The following is a 16402-nucleotide window of genomic DNA, read 5'->3' on the forward strand; positions in this document are numbered from 1 at the left end:
GAGGAAAGGGTATATAATAGATGGAAAGCCTTTCAGCCTTCGGTCGGAGCAATCCCAGGCACAGCTACAGGTTGGGCAAAAAAAGAAATTCAGAGCAAAAAAAAAAGAAATTCCTGTGGAGAAGGACTCGGGGGTGTTGGTTGATTAGAAAACGAACATGAGCTGGCGTCAGTGTGCGCTTGCAGCCCAGAAAGCAACCGTGTCCTGGGCTGCATCAAAAGGAGCGTGACCAGCAGGTCAAAGGAGGTGATCCTGCCCCTCTACTCTGCTCTCGTGAGACCTCACCTGGAGCATAGTGTGCAGTTCTGGTGTTCTCAACATAAAAAGGACATGGAACTGTTGGAATAAGTCCAGAGGAGGCCACGAGGATGATCAGGGACTGAAGCACCTCCCATATGGAGACAGGCTGAGAAAGTTGGGGCTGTTCAGCCTGGAGAAGAGAAGGCTGCATGGAGACCTCATAGCAGCCTTCCAGTATCTGAAGGGGGCCTACAGGGATGCTGGGGAGGGACTATTCATTAGGGACTGTAGTGATAGGACAGGGGGTAATGGGTTAAAACTTAAGCAGGGAAAGTTTAGATTGGATATTAGGAATAAATTCTTTACTGTGAGGGTGGTGAGGCACTGGAATGGGTTGCCCAGGGAAGTTGTGAATGCTCCATCCCTGGCAGTGTTCAAGGCCAGATTGGACGAAGCCTTGGGTGCCATGGTTTAGTGTGAGGTGTCCCTGCCCATGGCAGGGGGGTTGGAACTGGATGATCTTAAGGTCCTTTCCAACCCTAACTATTCTATGATTCTATGATTTAAAACTCAAGGAACCCTTTTCCTACTCCTCCCTGGGGACCCTGGCTCTGCTGTTCAAGGGGCAGCTCAGCTTAGGCAGGCCAGATAGCTGCTGTATCCAACAGAAGCTACTGCATCCATGCTTCTGATTTTTCTGCAGTCTTTAGAAGAACACCTGAGTGCAGTGACTCTATGCATTCCTAGCTGATACCTTCAGGAGTAAAGTAAATGTGTGGCCCATTGCATTAAACTGTGAGAAATTTACTGCAACCTGATGGACTCTACCAGATTCAGTGTTCTTTCTCCTTGTCTTTCTACCAGCTTTCTTACTCTGTGATGCTTCCTCACGGGGGTATTAGCATCAGAAATTGCACTGCTCAGAAGCAGTCTTAGAGGTAGAGCTTTATGTGAAGTTGTTCTCAAGTAAGGCTGATGGAGTGACTTTATTTTTTTTTATTTGCTGTAGGAAAGAAGCTACAAGGATATTGGCTTTTCCCACCTGTGTCGGAGATCCCCCAAGGAAGTTGCTATATGTGTAGTTAAGCTACTAAAGCCACTGTGCAATCACATGGAGAACATGCACAACTACTTCCAGGTGAGTGGGCAGGAATTTTGACTCAAAAAACTATCAAGTGTTGTCACCTCGAAAGGTATTTTTAGTTTTGTTTGTGGGGAAAAAAGAGCTGCTTAATTTTCTTCAATTTTTTTTAAACATGGAATTATGGAAATGGATTCTTGTGCCATTATCTTTCCTTGGGTTAGTGTTTAATGAATTATTTGTTCTGTATTAAAGGCAGTCATACAAAATCAGGGTGCGGAAGGTGAACCAGGAGTGAACATCCAGGAGCACATGCTGATGTCCTCTTGTTACCAACAGCTGTTACTAACTTTTCGCTCCCTATTTGCTTGGTAAGTTTAAACTAAAAAGTATATAGTCACATAAATGAGCAAAGTCCCTTTTTTGCTTCCTCCTCCTGTTCATCAGCTTTAAAGTGTTTGTACACAGCAAATGGCCTGTCAGTCACACAGAACAACACACTGCGATGGCTGGAGACTTTTAAGCACTTTATGGTTATGTTAAGCTTCATTGCCTGATCCTGGGCTGAACTAAAACTGTAGGTGATGAAGCACTGAACTGGATAGAATTCAGTGTGCTTTTGGATCAAGAGCAGCATGTGTGGCATACTGGCACACCTAGCTGTGCAACTCCTGTTCTTCCTAGGGGTCTTGGAATTTCTTACCAGGTCCCCTCATCCTTTGCTGAACTGTCACTGCCTGAATCCTGAGCAATGAAAGAATTTCTTTTGTCAATGGGAAAGGATGAATCTGTGCTTCATAGACTAAAAGCCATGTGCATTTAGTTAAATGCATTTGAACTGTATTTGTGTAAAACTCAGTAGTGCTGGTGCACCTGGGTTTGACCTCTGCATCTGCTAGTATAATCCAGGATAACATCATAGAAGCTTTATGTGAACTGAAAAGTTTCTGTTGTGTGTGCACAAGGTTTTCCATTCCTGTTCAGTTTTCATTCATTTGTGTCACCTTATAACTTTCATATTTCAGAGCTCTTCTTGCATATCCAGGTTCTTTATTTTTAGTGTTGCAAAAATACGCCCAGAGATATCTCTCTTTCTTCTAGTCTGATGATGAACTGGATGTTTTTTTTTCCACCTCAGGAATGGTTTTTCTCAGTCTGAAAATACTGACTTGCTAGGGTCAGCTCTCCAGGTGCTTGCAAGCAGACTAAAACCAGGAGAGACAGAATTTCTTCTTCTTGAGGACCTGATAAGGTAGAGTCAATATTTCCCAAGCTCTGAAAGTGATGAATTTCAAGGAGTTTCCCCTGTTTTGTGTGAGCATTATGGGTAAATGTATGTTTGGGAGCTCTCATAGAGCTAGCTAGCTTCAAACAGAGGTTTGTATTTAATTGAATGCACTGCAGTCAAATCTAATGAAAAGAAGCTACTGGATTATAAAATATGTATTGAGATCTATGGATCTCAATGTTTGAATGGTATTTGAGATGAAGAGATTAGTAGGATTCACAGAAGGAATAAGTATCTTCTGGATAGTTAAAATGCTTACAGGAACACTAAGCAAAAGCAGTATATAAAGATATTGCTGGACTTAATGTGATTGGGGCTTGAGAGAAACTTCTCAGTGGCTGAATTTTTATCTACTAGTGGCTGACTACCACTTCAGAAGAACACTGCCAGAGACAAAATAGTGGTCTAGGGAGACCTTGCATCTGAGGTGGTCTAATACTTCCTATTTATGTATGTTTCTGGGAGATTGTCTACATTAGTTTTACCTTTTCCCTTTCTTGTCATCTCCAGTGAGAGTTTTCACTACCTGCTAAATTTCCAGCAGAGTGTTCCCAACTTCCACTGTGCATTCATCCTCACTCAGCTCCTGATCACCATCACTAAGAAACCAGTGGCTGGCTGGAAGAAAGAGAAAATTGGTAATGTGTGAAGCACCTCTAATCTGGCATCCATTGTTGTGATGGTTTTGCCTGTAAATCTTGGGTTCTCTCTCTGGACAGCATCTTTTGAGGGAGAGATTTCCCATGGTGTCCTAGTAATCTTGCTGGGTGAACAGTCCTAGCTCTTAGAAAAGGAATAGCAGTAAATATATTGGATCTTCTTTGGTATTTGTTTTGCTTTGCCTCAGTCTCTTAGCTGGTGTTTTTGAAAATCAAAACTTCACAGCTTTTTAGAGTTCTAAGAGCAAGCCTGCTGTTCAATTTTGGTACCAGTTTAATCACTGGTTTTGGAGGTGATCATAGACTTAATTCGATGTAGCTTCCTAGTGTTAAGTACAGATGTCTGTGACAGCTCATTTCTAAAAATTATGGAAATTAACTACTCAAACACAGCTGTTACTTCAGAGCAGAGAGAGGGAAACCTACATGCAACAAACATTTCCAGTTGAAAGCTCTTCTCCTTGGTTAGGACCTGTTCTGTAAGAGGAACAGCATTCATGCAGATAAGATATGCTTGCAGTGAATATACAAAAAAAATACTGGGTCTCCACTTTGTCACACACTGAAATGAAGACTCTGGACAGTCACCTCTCTCAGCCATACCTTGTCATACTGAGACATCTCCAGAATTTGTCCTCAGAACTCCATAGTCACTCAGAGTTGTGACTTCCCTACTTTGAGATTATTTTACTGTTTTTAAAAGTCCCACATTAGGAGAACTGACAACTGCTTATAGCAGGGAATAGCCAATTTTAACTAATAATTTCCTGATTTGAAACATTTCTGCAAGAGAGAAACAGGTTTCTTAACAGTTTTGAATTAAGGAATCTGTAAACTTGCCTGTTCGCATTTATTGTTATAGCACTGTGGCCAAAAAGTCAAGTCACTTGTGATTGGAATTCCATTTCTAGAAATTGTTGCCCTAAGAATTGCATGTTGCCTAATAGAAATGAAAGGGTTGGCTCACCGTAGGACACACACACCAAACAAAAAAGGTTTAATATAAGCTTGTCAGGGAGAAATTACCAGAGATGGCTCATGGATCTGAACACCTATTCCAGACCAGAACACATTGGATGTGTAAATATTTTGTTATGATACATGTCCGTGTGGCTTTACTGCTTTTTAGGGGAAATGCATTCTGACTTATCAAAGTTCAGGCATATTGAGGAGTAGCGATACTGAGACCTTTCAAAAAGCCATTTGGACACACTGCCTTTATAGGGAAGAAAGGAATGGTCTCAGATTCTTTCTTCAGTAAGTTATCCCGTATCTTTTACAGCTTCACTAGCAAAGCAGTTCCTTTGCCAGTCATGGGTGAGACCTAGTGGAGATGGAGAGAAGGGCAGCCAGTTCAACAATGCACTGCATACTCTGCTCTGGTAAGGCTCAAGCCATTGCCTCAATGCTGAGACACTCATTTTCTAAGTTCTGAGTATTGCTTTGGATTTCCTACATATGATTACCTTTGGCATAAGAATGAGCTTGACAATTTTAGTCCATGTGTTGCAGATAGGGCAGTATTTAAGAACTCACTGTGTTATTCTGTGTAATATTTACTGATTAACTAAGCTGGGTTTGTATTTAGTATCTACCTGGAGCACACAGATAACATCCTGAAAGCTATAGAAGAAATCTCCAGTGTTGGTGTCCCTGAACTGATCAACTCTACCAAAGATGGATGTTCTTCTACTTACCCTACTCTAACCAGGTAACTATACCAGTAGAAAGTTTGAATTTCGTGAGATGTATAATGGCAATTTCTGCTTTTTAATATTTAATTTTCTTATTTTTGGGTCTGTTATGGTTTCATGTTAATACTGCTGTGGGCTACTCTAGGCATTTATAAACGTTTTTTGGCAGCATGCAACAAGTTAGCACATGGTTAACTTTATGTTAAGGGGGAATGTCCTTGTACATTAACACAGTGCTGAGTTTATTGTTTGTGAGCCATTTTAATTGGAGAATGGGCTACTCTTTGTTGTCAGGTATGTTGCCTCTTTCTGTGCTACTCTGGTGGTATAAAGCACTCCAAAAGTCAGCCTTAGAGGCCTGGGGTGCCTGTAGCCAACCCTGGGCTGATACACAGTGTGCAAAATCACGCTCGGGGTGTTTCTGCTCTTGGTATAAGAACTTGGAAATGCAGTTTATCCAGGGATGGCCAAAATTCCTGCACTTTGGAATTGTTAAAATCTTCTTATGTGAAGAGCTACAAACCTTTCATTGTGCACCCTTAGAGATACAAAAGAGTGAGGAGTGTCTGTGGTTCATACTGGAGAAGTGATAGTGACTTCCCAGGATTTTCCATCTGTCCTAGCATCAATCTTCTGCAATTTCCTATTGAAAAGAATGCGCACCTGAGTAACCTTCAAGTTTTCCACATTGTTCTGGGGACAAGAAGCCTATCTTGATGCTCAGAGCTGGCTTTTAGTTTTGTTCTCACTTTCTCCACAGGCAAACATTCCTGATTTTCTTCAGAGTAATGATGGCTCAGCTAGAGAGTTCAGTGAAAAGCATCCCAGTTGGGAAAACATCAGACTCAAGTGAGGTACGAAAATAAATGCACTGGACTCTTTGAGGGGAAGAAGACCTAAGTTAAACTGTACAGTACAAGAAAGGTATATAAACTGGAAAGGATCTTCTGAACTTTGCCTAGGAAATGCAGTCAGACAGTTTCATTCATCAGCCAAAACTGATATACAGGGTGACAAAAGTAACATCCTTTTTCACTGGTTTTTACCAAGTCAAAAATCTAGTATATCCAGTAGAAGCTATAACCAGAAAGCAGGTAGTACTCTGCAAAACACTGAGCTGTGCAGTTGATCTGCACATCCATGTGGGAGCACAAAGTTATTTTGCAACCAGGAGCTGTTCTGAGAGCAAGGAAGTGTGTTAACTCTCAGCATTTTAAGCCATGTGGGCACTGATCAGACTGGAATTGCCATTAAGTGTTTTTGCTGCGATAAATCTGTGTTGAAGCTTAGTTCCTCTGTCTTCAACAACAGCAGCAAAATGCTGAGAGAGCATCCACGAAGGTGAGAGGAAATACACCATCTTGGGTTCTTGTCCGCTTGCATCCCATTAGGTGCAACTGGAGAAGCTGCTGCAGTGGAACATTGCTGTGCGGAATTTCCATATCCTCATTAACTTGGTCAAGGTGAGATTGTTGTTGTTTTTCTGGTTTTACCTTCATGTTCCCAGCAAAGCCCAGTATACCCTGGTTCATGAGCACAAAGATCACCTAACAGCCATCCTGCCAAGTACTTCCACCTGACAGGCACTGCATTTCATGTGCTTATGTGGTCCCTGTTGAAACTTGAGGACAGATGTTGCCTTAAAACAGATTTCACACTGTGGTGAGAATATATAATGAATTGGCTTACACTGTTTCCTTTAGACTTGTGGACTGATCTGGCTCTTTTTTCCTCTTGACCAAACAGGTATTTGACAGCAGGCCTGTGCTTGGCGTCTGTCTGAAGGTAAGCAAGCATTCAAACTAACTGAAGAGAGCAGTTTAAGAACCATCTTTATTGAATCCTTGCCTTCAGTGGAGTAGAGGTGGTTACTGAGTTGTCTGAAAGAAGCAGAGACTGTTTCTTATACCTTTAACTGTCTTCCACTAATCCTCACCATGTGGCTCAACTAGAGCAAATTTACTGCGATTGGCATTCCTGACTTCAGACCCTTTCCCTCTTCTCCTTTCCCTCTGGCAGTCCAAATGAGAGGAGATATCACAGCAGACAGGTCTCCCTCAGAGCCCAGAGGGATCCTGTGTCCCTCTGCAACTCTCCCTTTTCTGACTCATGTATGTATAGGGATTTTAACATTTTGCAGTTCAGTCTTATTCCCACATTGTGGTGATACAGCCAGGGATGTGTACAACAATGAGATCTTGTCCTTCTTACCTCTTTTTTGCAGTGATTGAAGTGGGACACTTACTGATCCCATATATTCCAGTACAGTCTTCATGAGTATGGTCTTTTACTAAGTGAGAATAGTCTCTGGAGTAGCTTGAAAGAATATGTCATTATCTTATCTGACTTTGTGATTGTTCTTTGACCAGCAATTTGAACTACCCTTCTGACGTATTTATCCTTCTTTTCTAGTATGGCCGTCTCTTTGTAGAAGCATTTCTGAAGCTTGCCATGCCTCTCCTGGACTACAGCTTTAAAAAGCACAGGGTAAGCCTTTTAGAGACAACTGTCTTGGAGCCAGCTGGGAAGCAGGGCTGATTCTTGCTAGATGAAGAGTCCTGTCTTGTCATGCCAACGTATCAACATATGACACTTGTGACAGACACCTCATGACAAACACATCAGATGTCTCCCAGCTGTGCTGTGCCCTGTTTACTTGCACAGTCAGTGCTCTCTCAGCAAACAGATCACTGTTTCCCAACTTGCCAAGCTTCTTCTCATTGGATGGCTTCACTGTTGGCAAAAGAAGTCCTTTCAATCTCTATCTCCTTCAAAATCAGTTACCACAAAGGTGTCAGTCACAGAGTAGGAAGCTCATTTGAGTGGCCAGGTTGGTGAGGGCTTGTGGTGCAGATGGACAGTGACATTGGTGTGTTTGCAGTAATTCCAGGAGCTTTGAGCAGGACAATATGCACAGGTGCAGATGGAGAAGCCAGCCTTGCTGTACTACATGGCAAGAATAGTTCACTCCCCTTGCTTTGTCGCAAGGCAGCCCGGCTTTGCCAGTGACACCGGCTTAGCCTTCACAACTTAAGGCTAAGTTGGTAACTTAGTCTCTAAGACTAAGTAAGTCCTTTCTATTACAAACATAAGATGTGTTCTCATGGATGTTTGAGGGAATGAGGTTATCAAATGAATATCTAGTCATTGCCACTGGACAGTAGAAAGTGTCATGCCATGTGCTCAGTAGAGAGGACTGATACCCAGAGTTAGTGTTGGATGCATTTCAAATACCACGGTGTAGCAGTATGTTCTATACCTTTCCTCTGGGTCCCCTATTCACAAGGTTTTGCTCATGGCAAGAGGTGACAAAGGTTGCCTGTATTTTTATTACCCTGCTTCCACTGATATGCATTCAATCCAGACTGATTCAAAATTCAGTTCAAAGTGCTTGACCTTATGACATGAGGTTATACTTTTATTACCAGCTACTTAGATGCACAGTGCAAGATTCCTATGGCTTAATCATGTTTGTCTGATGTTTCCTGAATGTGCTTCATCTCTATCCCATAACCCTTTGGAAGGATTGCTGGAACTGTGGGAACACTGTTTCGTTATTTTTTCCCTTATGGAAAAATACTTTGGTAGAATGATGTTCTGGTTTACTTATTTGTTGCAGGATGATGTGCAGAGTTTGCTGAAAACCTTACAGCTGAGTACCAGACAACTTCATCACATGTGTGGCCATTCCAAGGTAAGATTGAATTCCAAGATAAGTTTGAATTGCAGCACAAGCTCCTGTCCTAAGAGTGATTTATTTCCCATCTGGGGCATAGGGTGGGTCTACTTGCAAGCTTCCAGCAGTATCTGTACAAGGAAAAACTCTGAGAGGAGGAACAATAGCTTGGCTTAATGGCCCTAAGTTAAGTATTTGGTCTGGAAGTAGCAGACTTGGATGTCTGGTCAGGTTAGCATACTTTTTCAGGGCAGAGGCTCTTGACACTTTTGGTCGTTGGCCTCTAAGACAGTGTTCCTGAGGACACAAACTACGATATTAGAGACCTTGCATGAAGTCTAGATGCCAAATTGATAACACGGGAGAGAAGTTTTGGCAAAGATCAACGGCCTTAAGGGTCAGAAGAATCGATAACAGGAGGTGAACAAGGGAAAGCCTTAATCAAAATCCTCTTGAGGTGCCTTTTTACGTTGATACTACGGAAGAGGACAAAGGGATAGCAGGAAAGTTGGAAAGTGCAGTCTGATAGCCTCCGTAGGAGGTTTGGGGCAGTAAGGAAGGAGAGGACTAGCACTCTGTTTACAGTGTGGAGAGCCAGTGCTTGTCACAAGAGAGAATCACATGGGAAAGGCAGTTAGCAGGAACTTCATCTGTGCTGCTTTGTTCCTGTTAGACTCCTAAGAAGTTGAAGAACACATGTCCGAGAAGGGGCTCTGCCAAATTTGTTGAAGGGAGAAAGCCATTAGCATGGGTCCCCAATCTAGATCTGCTATCCATTTAGTCAAGAGCTGGCATCAGGAGCATAAAAGCCTAGCTGGGGGTCAAAATATGCTATTGCAGCTATCGGCATAGGGGAGAATCGGAATCTGGTGCAAACCTGGAGATGTTAAAAAGTCCTCGTGTTTGCAGTGGAATCCTCATGCCTGCTTTAAAGACACAGTTCACTTTGTAAACAGGATAATATTACTGCAGCTTGTGATGTCTTTTATGTTTGACCAGCATTTTCAACTGCCATGGCCCATGGTTCCTGTTAGCACATAACTGCAGTTAGTGAACATGTGTGTTTTACCGCTGCTCTATCTGTTGCAATCTGATCAGGTCTCTGTGCCATTTTTGCATGAATGAGGAGACAACAGCTGAATCTAGGCAAATAAATGTATGCAATGATGTTCCAAACCTGTTTGAAGAGGAGTTGACACTAACATTTGTTAAACCAGTCTTGATTTCACTTGCTCACTGATGTACCATGCAGTGTTACCTAGGGTTTGCTGCTCTCCCTCAATAGGACTGCTCAGAGCATCACACACCAGAGAACAGGAATGGGCTTTGTTTATAATTTCCTAAGTATTTGTCATTTATCCTCTCACATCGAGCCTCTGTTCTGTTCATGTGTCTAATGCTGGGCATAAGGACAACTTCTGGAGATGGGTTTTTGCAAACGCCATGGTCTCCAAACTGCCTGCAGACAATTGAGCAGGTTCCAAGACCAAGGGAGCACTGTGACCGTTGATTGTGTCATTAGCAAGGTTTTCTGTGATTTGAAAAAAAAAGGTTACAAAGTATGCTTATGAAAGAGCAAAATACTTATGCACACAATAATTGTTTTTGGTTCTTGGCAGGTTTTCTGGTTAGCAGTGACTGTAGTGTACAGCAGATCCAAGCCCAGCAAAAGAGGTGCTCACAGAGAGCTACATCTCATACAATACCTGGCATAGCTGCTCTTCCTCAGCTGAGCTTTGCTTACAGCAGCTCCGTGTGTTCTTTCCTGTTCTAATTCTCCAAAAGCCAGTGCTTGTTTGTCCTGGACAAGCTGCCTTTGGAGTTTATAGCTTACACACGTTCCATGCAGCTAGTGTAAAGGAGTTGCATCAGGCACCGAGCAATAAAAGATGATCATTGCAATGGTTTATTCAACACCTTACTCATTCCTTCTTCTCTGTGCTTGGGAATTAGGCAGTATCCTGATATGAAACTCCCTGCAGCATTAACTTGCAGCTTGTGGCTATCTCCCTTCCTAGTGGGTAGTTACGGAGTTTGGCCACTTGTAGCATTGCTTTTTGCTTTGGACTGGAATGGTGTGGTTGCCTATTGCTAAAAAAAATGGTTATCTGAGTTTTATTGATCACAAAAGCTGTACAAGAATTTGGCCAAGTAATTACATGATCTGGGTGAGCTTTGTGGGGATCACATCCCATCCCTCTCACCTGTATAACCAGTGGCTTTTTAAATAGTCAGAATACTTAGGCAAGGATCAATCACAGCCATGTTTTACTGTTCATACTTAGATTCACCAAGACATTGGATTGACCAACCACGTGCCTTTGTTGAAGAAGTCTCTGGAACAATTTGTGTACCGAGTGAAGGCAATGCTGGCATTCAACCACTGCCAGGAGGCATTTTGGATGGGTGTCCTTAAAAATCGGGATCTTCAGGTGAGAATCACTGTCCTGCCTGGGGCAATTCAAACCTGGGAGAGGACAGTGCTCATCTTGCCCATACAACTCTGCCCTTGTGTGTGGGTAGGGCAAAATAGCCAAATTCAGTGTGACCGTGTTAGTCTGTTCTAACCCAAACCATTCTATGATTCTAAAGCTTGCTTTTTACTCAAAGCTTTTATTAAGATGGTAACAAAATGCTGCTTTCTGACACCCTGGTATGCTTTGTCTGCCTTGCATAACCTCAGTGCGGGTTTTCTGTATTCACCTTAGGGAGAAGAAATCCTGTCACAAGCTTCTGGAGAGAGAGGCTCCGAAGAGGAGGACTCTGCAGAAAGCCCAGTGGAGGTACCGCCGCTCGGGCGGCTCGGTTGTACCTCGTTACACGGTGAGTGTGCGTCTGACGCCCTTGCTCCCCGCAGGAGCCGAGCGGGAGCAGCACGGACCTCAGCGACGACGACGGGGCCAACGGGCCGGGCTCCCCGACGGCGCCCTGACGGCGTGGGCGGGGCCGGAGGTGCGCAGGCGGGGGGGGCGGGGCTTGCGGTGCGCAGGCGCGGTGGCGGGGCGGCCATGTCGGTGCAGGAGGACCCGGTGCAGCGGGAGATCCACCAGGACTGGGCCAACCGCGAGTACATCGAGGTGATCACCAGCTCCATCAAGAAGATCGCGGACTTCCTCAACTCCTTCGGTGAGGGCTGGGGGCCGGCTGCGGGGGGGGCTGTCTCCGGGCCGGGCACCGGCTCACAGTGTCTCACTGCCGCTTCCCCACAGACATGTCGTGCCGGTCCCGGCTGGCCACGCTGAACGAGAAGCTGACGGCGCTGGAGCGCAGGATCGAATACATCGAGGCCCGGGTATGCGGGGGGGGCGGGGGGGTCTGTGCGGGCTCTGGACCGGCCTTGGCTCAGTCGTTTCCTCTTCCCGCAGGTCACCAAGGGTGAGACGCTGACATAGGCCTGGGTGGCCCCTGTTCCTGCCCCACCGGAGCACCGCTGCCCTGCTCATGGCCCGCCTCTGCCGCCACCTCCGCCTCTGCTTGTGTTGCCAATAAACCGCTGTGCTCCTGCCCTGCCTGCTCTCTGCCTGCCTCCCTGGGGCTGGGCCAGGGATGCTTGGCTCCCTGCCACCATCCTGGATGTCCAGAGTCAGCCCTTCCATCTGTCTGACCTGTGGGGTTCGGGCCTGTGTTCCTCACCACAATGGAGGCTGTGATGGGAGGGAACATGCTGCAGGCCTGGCATGCTGTCAGCTCCGTGAAGTACCTGACCAGTCTTTGGGGTGCTCTCTGCTCCTGCTAGGGTCACAGCAGAAAACCTGGTGATACTGATGGTTTGGAGGGTGCCTCAGCCTTCCTATGTGCATGCTGTTAGGGCTGTGTGGGGACAGGCTCACCTGGCCTGGAGCATGTCACATGCCATAAAGGAGTGCCTTCTCTCTCTGGAGGCAAGTGGCAAGTAGAAAAAATCTCTTTTCCCTTCCCACCACTCCTCTGTGTGTTTCAGTTTTTCACTGGGCATCTAGAACTGCAGACTTGCAGGTCATATTTAGGTTGTTGGGGAGTCCGTGGAGTTGGTGTCAGTAAAGGCTTTACTTCCTAGCAGGATTTAAATATTTTGATATGTTCCCCAGTTGACATCAGGTGGTTGCTTCTCAGCATATGTCCTCCTCTGGTTCACAGTTTGTTCTCTGTAGGATGCTCTGTGTTTTCCATTGAGTAACTGCTCCTCCAACATTTCCTTCGTATCATGTAGCCAATTACACTTTACTCTCAAATTGGGCTGCACATCCAGGAGGCTTGGCTGCTTCTGGTGTGTAGTCCCACCAGAAATAAGTGCTTTGTAGCAACCCTGCAGGACTTGGAGGAGTGGAGTGGAGCAGTCATGGATCATTGCTGTTTTGCTCTGGGATGATGCCAGATGATGAGACCGAGTGCTGTCAGAGGATTGGCAGGTATAGGGAAATCACCTGTCTCTTTCCTCAAGCAGCTGCTCTCTGGCCCAGGTGCATCAATAGTATGCCTGTGGTCTGTGCACTGTTCATTCTGGATGTGCTGGAGTGGAGCTGTGAGATCTCTGTCCTCTTGGAGAACTCAGTACTTGTCTGGACAAGGCCCTGAGCAGATTGATCTCTGACCGAAGGTGTGTGTGTGTTTTGAGGGGGTAGTGACTACCAGAGGTCCCAGTCTAGCTTATCCTAAGATTCTTAACCCAAAGACTGAATGGGAGACAGAGGGTACCACAGACATCTCTGGGATGGGGTCTGTACCAGGCTGACCTCTTCACCTGAGATCTGTTTCTTGTTCCTGATCCCCAGCTAGTAGTATGGTTTGTGTCTCTGATCACTTGCTGGTTCTCTGACAGGCTGTTGTAAGGCTGTCAAGCTGTTGCTCCTTTCTCCCTCTGATCCCAGTGTTTCTTGGACAAATAGGTCTTGCCATACAGTTGGTGTGTCCAAAGCAGTTTTGGTATAGGGCTCTGTCTTCCAGGGGGTACTGCTCCTCCCTGGACATGTGCTGTCAGAGCTGGAGCACTGGGATCAGCCTCTCTGGTTCATCTCCCAGCAGGGATGCTATGCAGCTCACTGCAGTTCGGGGTCCTGCCCTTTTCCCTTTCAGAGTCTCAGTAGTTCCCTTGGGCTTTGCAAGACCAGGCTTCTGCTCTGGGTGCTGCTCATTCCAGCCCATCTCGGGGAGAGGGGAGGAAGTCTCCTGGTGCTTAGAGTGATACTGCTGCTTACAGTAGCTGCTCTGGTGTGCAGCCTTGTTAGTAGTTGGAGCTTTGATCTCTTTGATTGTTTTAAAGACTGGGGAATTCTGTTTGCCTTTTTTTTTTCTTGTACTGTGTTTTTCAGAATATGATGTCGCAGGAACTCACATTAAACTTTTCTGAAGTAGATTTGTGTATTCTGCATCAGGAGGTTGATTTACTTGCTCTGTTAGTGGTGCTGTTCTCCCTGCCATACTTTTAATGTAGCAGGAGCTGACAGAGTGCTTTCCCTTTGCTCTGGGAGAGCTGGGTGCTGGGACACCCTTGCTGCTATTGTTGGTAGCTGTGATATTTTCCCAGAGCTTGGGCTCAGAAACAAGCTGGTTTGAAACCTCTTAGGAAGGTTCCAGAATGGTGCAGTTTCATTAGAGCGTGAGCTGCATCTGTGTGTTGAGAAAGGTTTGCACTCTCAAATGGTAGCAGTGGGCTTCTAGTGCTCGCTGCCTGCAGGACAGGCAGCCCGACCTCATGGACTGATCAGAGCAATCCTGCAGTCCTCGTTTGAGTAACAGTTTGGGAATGAGTAGCAGTACTGAATTCTGATCTTGGGCAGGAGCTGAGGTGATACGGTATTGGCTATGATACTTTTTCTGGTGTCAGCACAAGAGAGAGAAGCTTTGCGTACATCACAAAGGTTGTAATGTCCAATTAAAAGCACGTATTTTTGGACCAGATTTCACAAATAATCCTAGCTTCTAGTAAATAACCGTTGGGCTCTCTGGGTACTGGTGCTGATAGAGCCTTGATATTTGGAAATGTCTTTAAAACCAAATGCATCTTCATCCCTTTTGCACTGAGGTGATTGAACCTGATAACTCAGTGATCTGAGGTGATCTCAAGAGGCGAATGTGTTAGGGCACAGCTGAGTTGTCAGTGGGCTGGGAAACTCACAGGGGTATGGAAGGTTTCAGATTCACTGAGATCTTTTCCAATTTGCTAGACCAGGAGGATGGAGGTGGGAGGGGACACCAAGGAACTGGAGGAAGAGGAGAGACACTGAGTGGGAGCAGTTTTTGTTGCAGATTGCTCCCGGAAGGCTGCTGAGGGGTGTATCAGGAGAGTGCCCTCAGATCCTACGCTGATGCCCTGTGTTTGCTGCAGGACTTGGGGGCTCAGCCAGGCAGCAGCTGGGAGCAGTTCATTGCTCCCCACTTCTCTAGCAGTCAGCAGCCTCTTCCTCAGATCCCTGGCACCCCAAGCCTTTTGGGAGCAGGGCAAATATTTTGTGTAGTAGCAATGGAATTGCACTGATGACATGATTATAGATGTGATGAAACAGACATTCAAATTCACCACCAGGAACTGGCATGTTTCTGGTCAGGGTTTGGACAATGTTCTCCCCATGATGTTACCTTTAGTATCTGCAAAGACCTTGGTGTGAGCTGAGGAAGTGCTTTTTCCCAAGCTCCAAAACTGCAGGCCATTTTTGTTGTGGAGGCTGGTCAGGGAAAGAAAGAGCTCATGGAAAGTGCCAGAGCCAGGTCTGCCTTCCTCCTGCTGAACCAGACTGGGTTTGCATTTCAGACAAATGCTTCAAGTATAAGAAAAGCAGAAACTCTTAACAGCATCTGCCTTAATCAGCTGGGGTTTGTGCTCTGGAGGGCTGAGCATCTGGAGGAGATGTGACATTCAGGGTGGCGCTGCCACCTTCCCCTCCCTGGCCTTTCAGACTGCCATTTATCTGCTGGGTTTCTGCATAAAAAAACCATTTCCACAAGAGCTCTCAGCTGTGAAATGATGCTGTGCAGCTCAGTAGTCTGCAGGGCAGACTGTAGGCACAGGACAGCTGCTTGACAGCTCTGTAGCTCAGCCAAATAAAACCTGTGAGGCTCAAGAATGCAGAGTAGTCTGCTGTTCGCAGTGTTAGCACTGGCAGTAAGGAGAAACAAAGATCAAAGTTTCACTGGAGTCTGTCAGTAGGGTCTGCAGCATGCACAGATTTCATCTTGTGCATCTTCAGTCTCTATTACCACGCTTCAGTAGTGACACCAGACATTTTAAATGTAAATAAGAAAATTTTACTGTAAGAATATAGCTGTACCACCACTTACATCATACTAGAAAGCTTCTAACGAATTTAAAGGAAATGTAATTTTGACTAGAGGTAAAAGTTTAAGGAAACAGTAAGAAACAATCAGCCATAGAGGTGAGCACAGTGTTCTGCTTGGTTCTTGACATTTAGGAGAGATGCTAAAAGATCTGTATAGAATAAGAAACTAGTGCTTGTAGCTAAAAATTAAATAAGGCCTAGTTCTTAAATTTAACAGGCTCTAGCAAAAATGTGACTGTATTGGTTTGAAATATTAGGGTAATAAGTTATTATAGCAGGTAACTCCACAGAAGGGACAGAATGAGAAAAATCGTCTCCAAAAGCAGTAAGGTACAACAGGATCCACTCTCCCATGCGATTCTGCAAAACCTTACATGGCTAAACCTCAGACTTCCTCTCAGCTGAGCCAGAGGCAGAACAGCTGCTCTCTTGTGAACTCCCCGCATAAGAGGGTGTTACTCATTCAGTGAGAGTGCGGAGGGTTAGGAGAGTGCACTTATTACTTGTTGCT

General features: G+C 45.2%; 2 protein-coding genes across 2 annotated transcripts in view; both read left to right on the forward strand.

Moving 5' to 3' along the window:
• The window catches only part of FANCD2 (FA complementation group D2), a 38259-nt gene extending 26680 nt beyond the window's left edge, over nucleotides 1–11579 (forward strand). The window contains exons 31-44 of the mRNA XM_034066516.1: nucleotides 1250–1378; nucleotides 1577–1692; nucleotides 2460–2573; nucleotides 3120–3247; nucleotides 4551–4650; nucleotides 4857–4979; nucleotides 5723–5816; nucleotides 6354–6425; nucleotides 6709–6747; nucleotides 7375–7449; nucleotides 8582–8656; nucleotides 10924–11070; nucleotides 11347–11421; nucleotides 11496–11579. Coding sequence (XP_033922407.1) covers nucleotides 1250–1378; nucleotides 1577–1692; nucleotides 2460–2573; nucleotides 3120–3247; nucleotides 4551–4650; nucleotides 4857–4979; nucleotides 5723–5816; nucleotides 6354–6425; nucleotides 6709–6747; nucleotides 7375–7449; nucleotides 8582–8656; nucleotides 10924–11070; nucleotides 11347–11421; nucleotides 11496–11570 — 1362 coding nt within the window. The 3' untranslated portion in view covers nucleotides 11571–11579. The remainder of the gene's footprint in view (nucleotides 1–1249; nucleotides 1379–1576; nucleotides 1693–2459; nucleotides 2574–3119; nucleotides 3248–4550; nucleotides 4651–4856; nucleotides 4980–5722; nucleotides 5817–6353; nucleotides 6426–6708; nucleotides 6748–7374; nucleotides 7450–8581; nucleotides 8657–10923; nucleotides 11071–11346; nucleotides 11422–11495) is intronic.
• A 27-nt stretch (nucleotides 11580–11606) lies between these two features.
• Nucleotides 11607–13968, forward strand: BRK1 (BRICK1 subunit of SCAR/WAVE actin nucleating complex). Its single transcript, XM_005145810.3, has 3 exons — nucleotides 11607–11764; nucleotides 11848–11930; nucleotides 12004–13968. Exons 1-3 carry the CDS (start codon nucleotides 11647–11649, stop codon nucleotides 12028–12030), a joined length of 228 nt encoding a protein of 75 aa, XP_005145867.1. The 5' UTR covers nucleotides 11607–11646; the 3' UTR covers nucleotides 12031–13968.
• The last annotated feature ends 2434 nt before the right edge of the window (nucleotides 13969–16402 follow it).

This window comes from Melopsittacus undulatus, chromosome 9, assembly GCF_012275295.1.
Source record: "Melopsittacus undulatus isolate bMelUnd1 chromosome 9, bMelUnd1.mat.Z, whole genome shotgun sequence".
Lineage (NCBI taxonomy): Eukaryota > Metazoa > Chordata > Aves > Psittaciformes > Psittaculidae > Melopsittacus > Melopsittacus undulatus.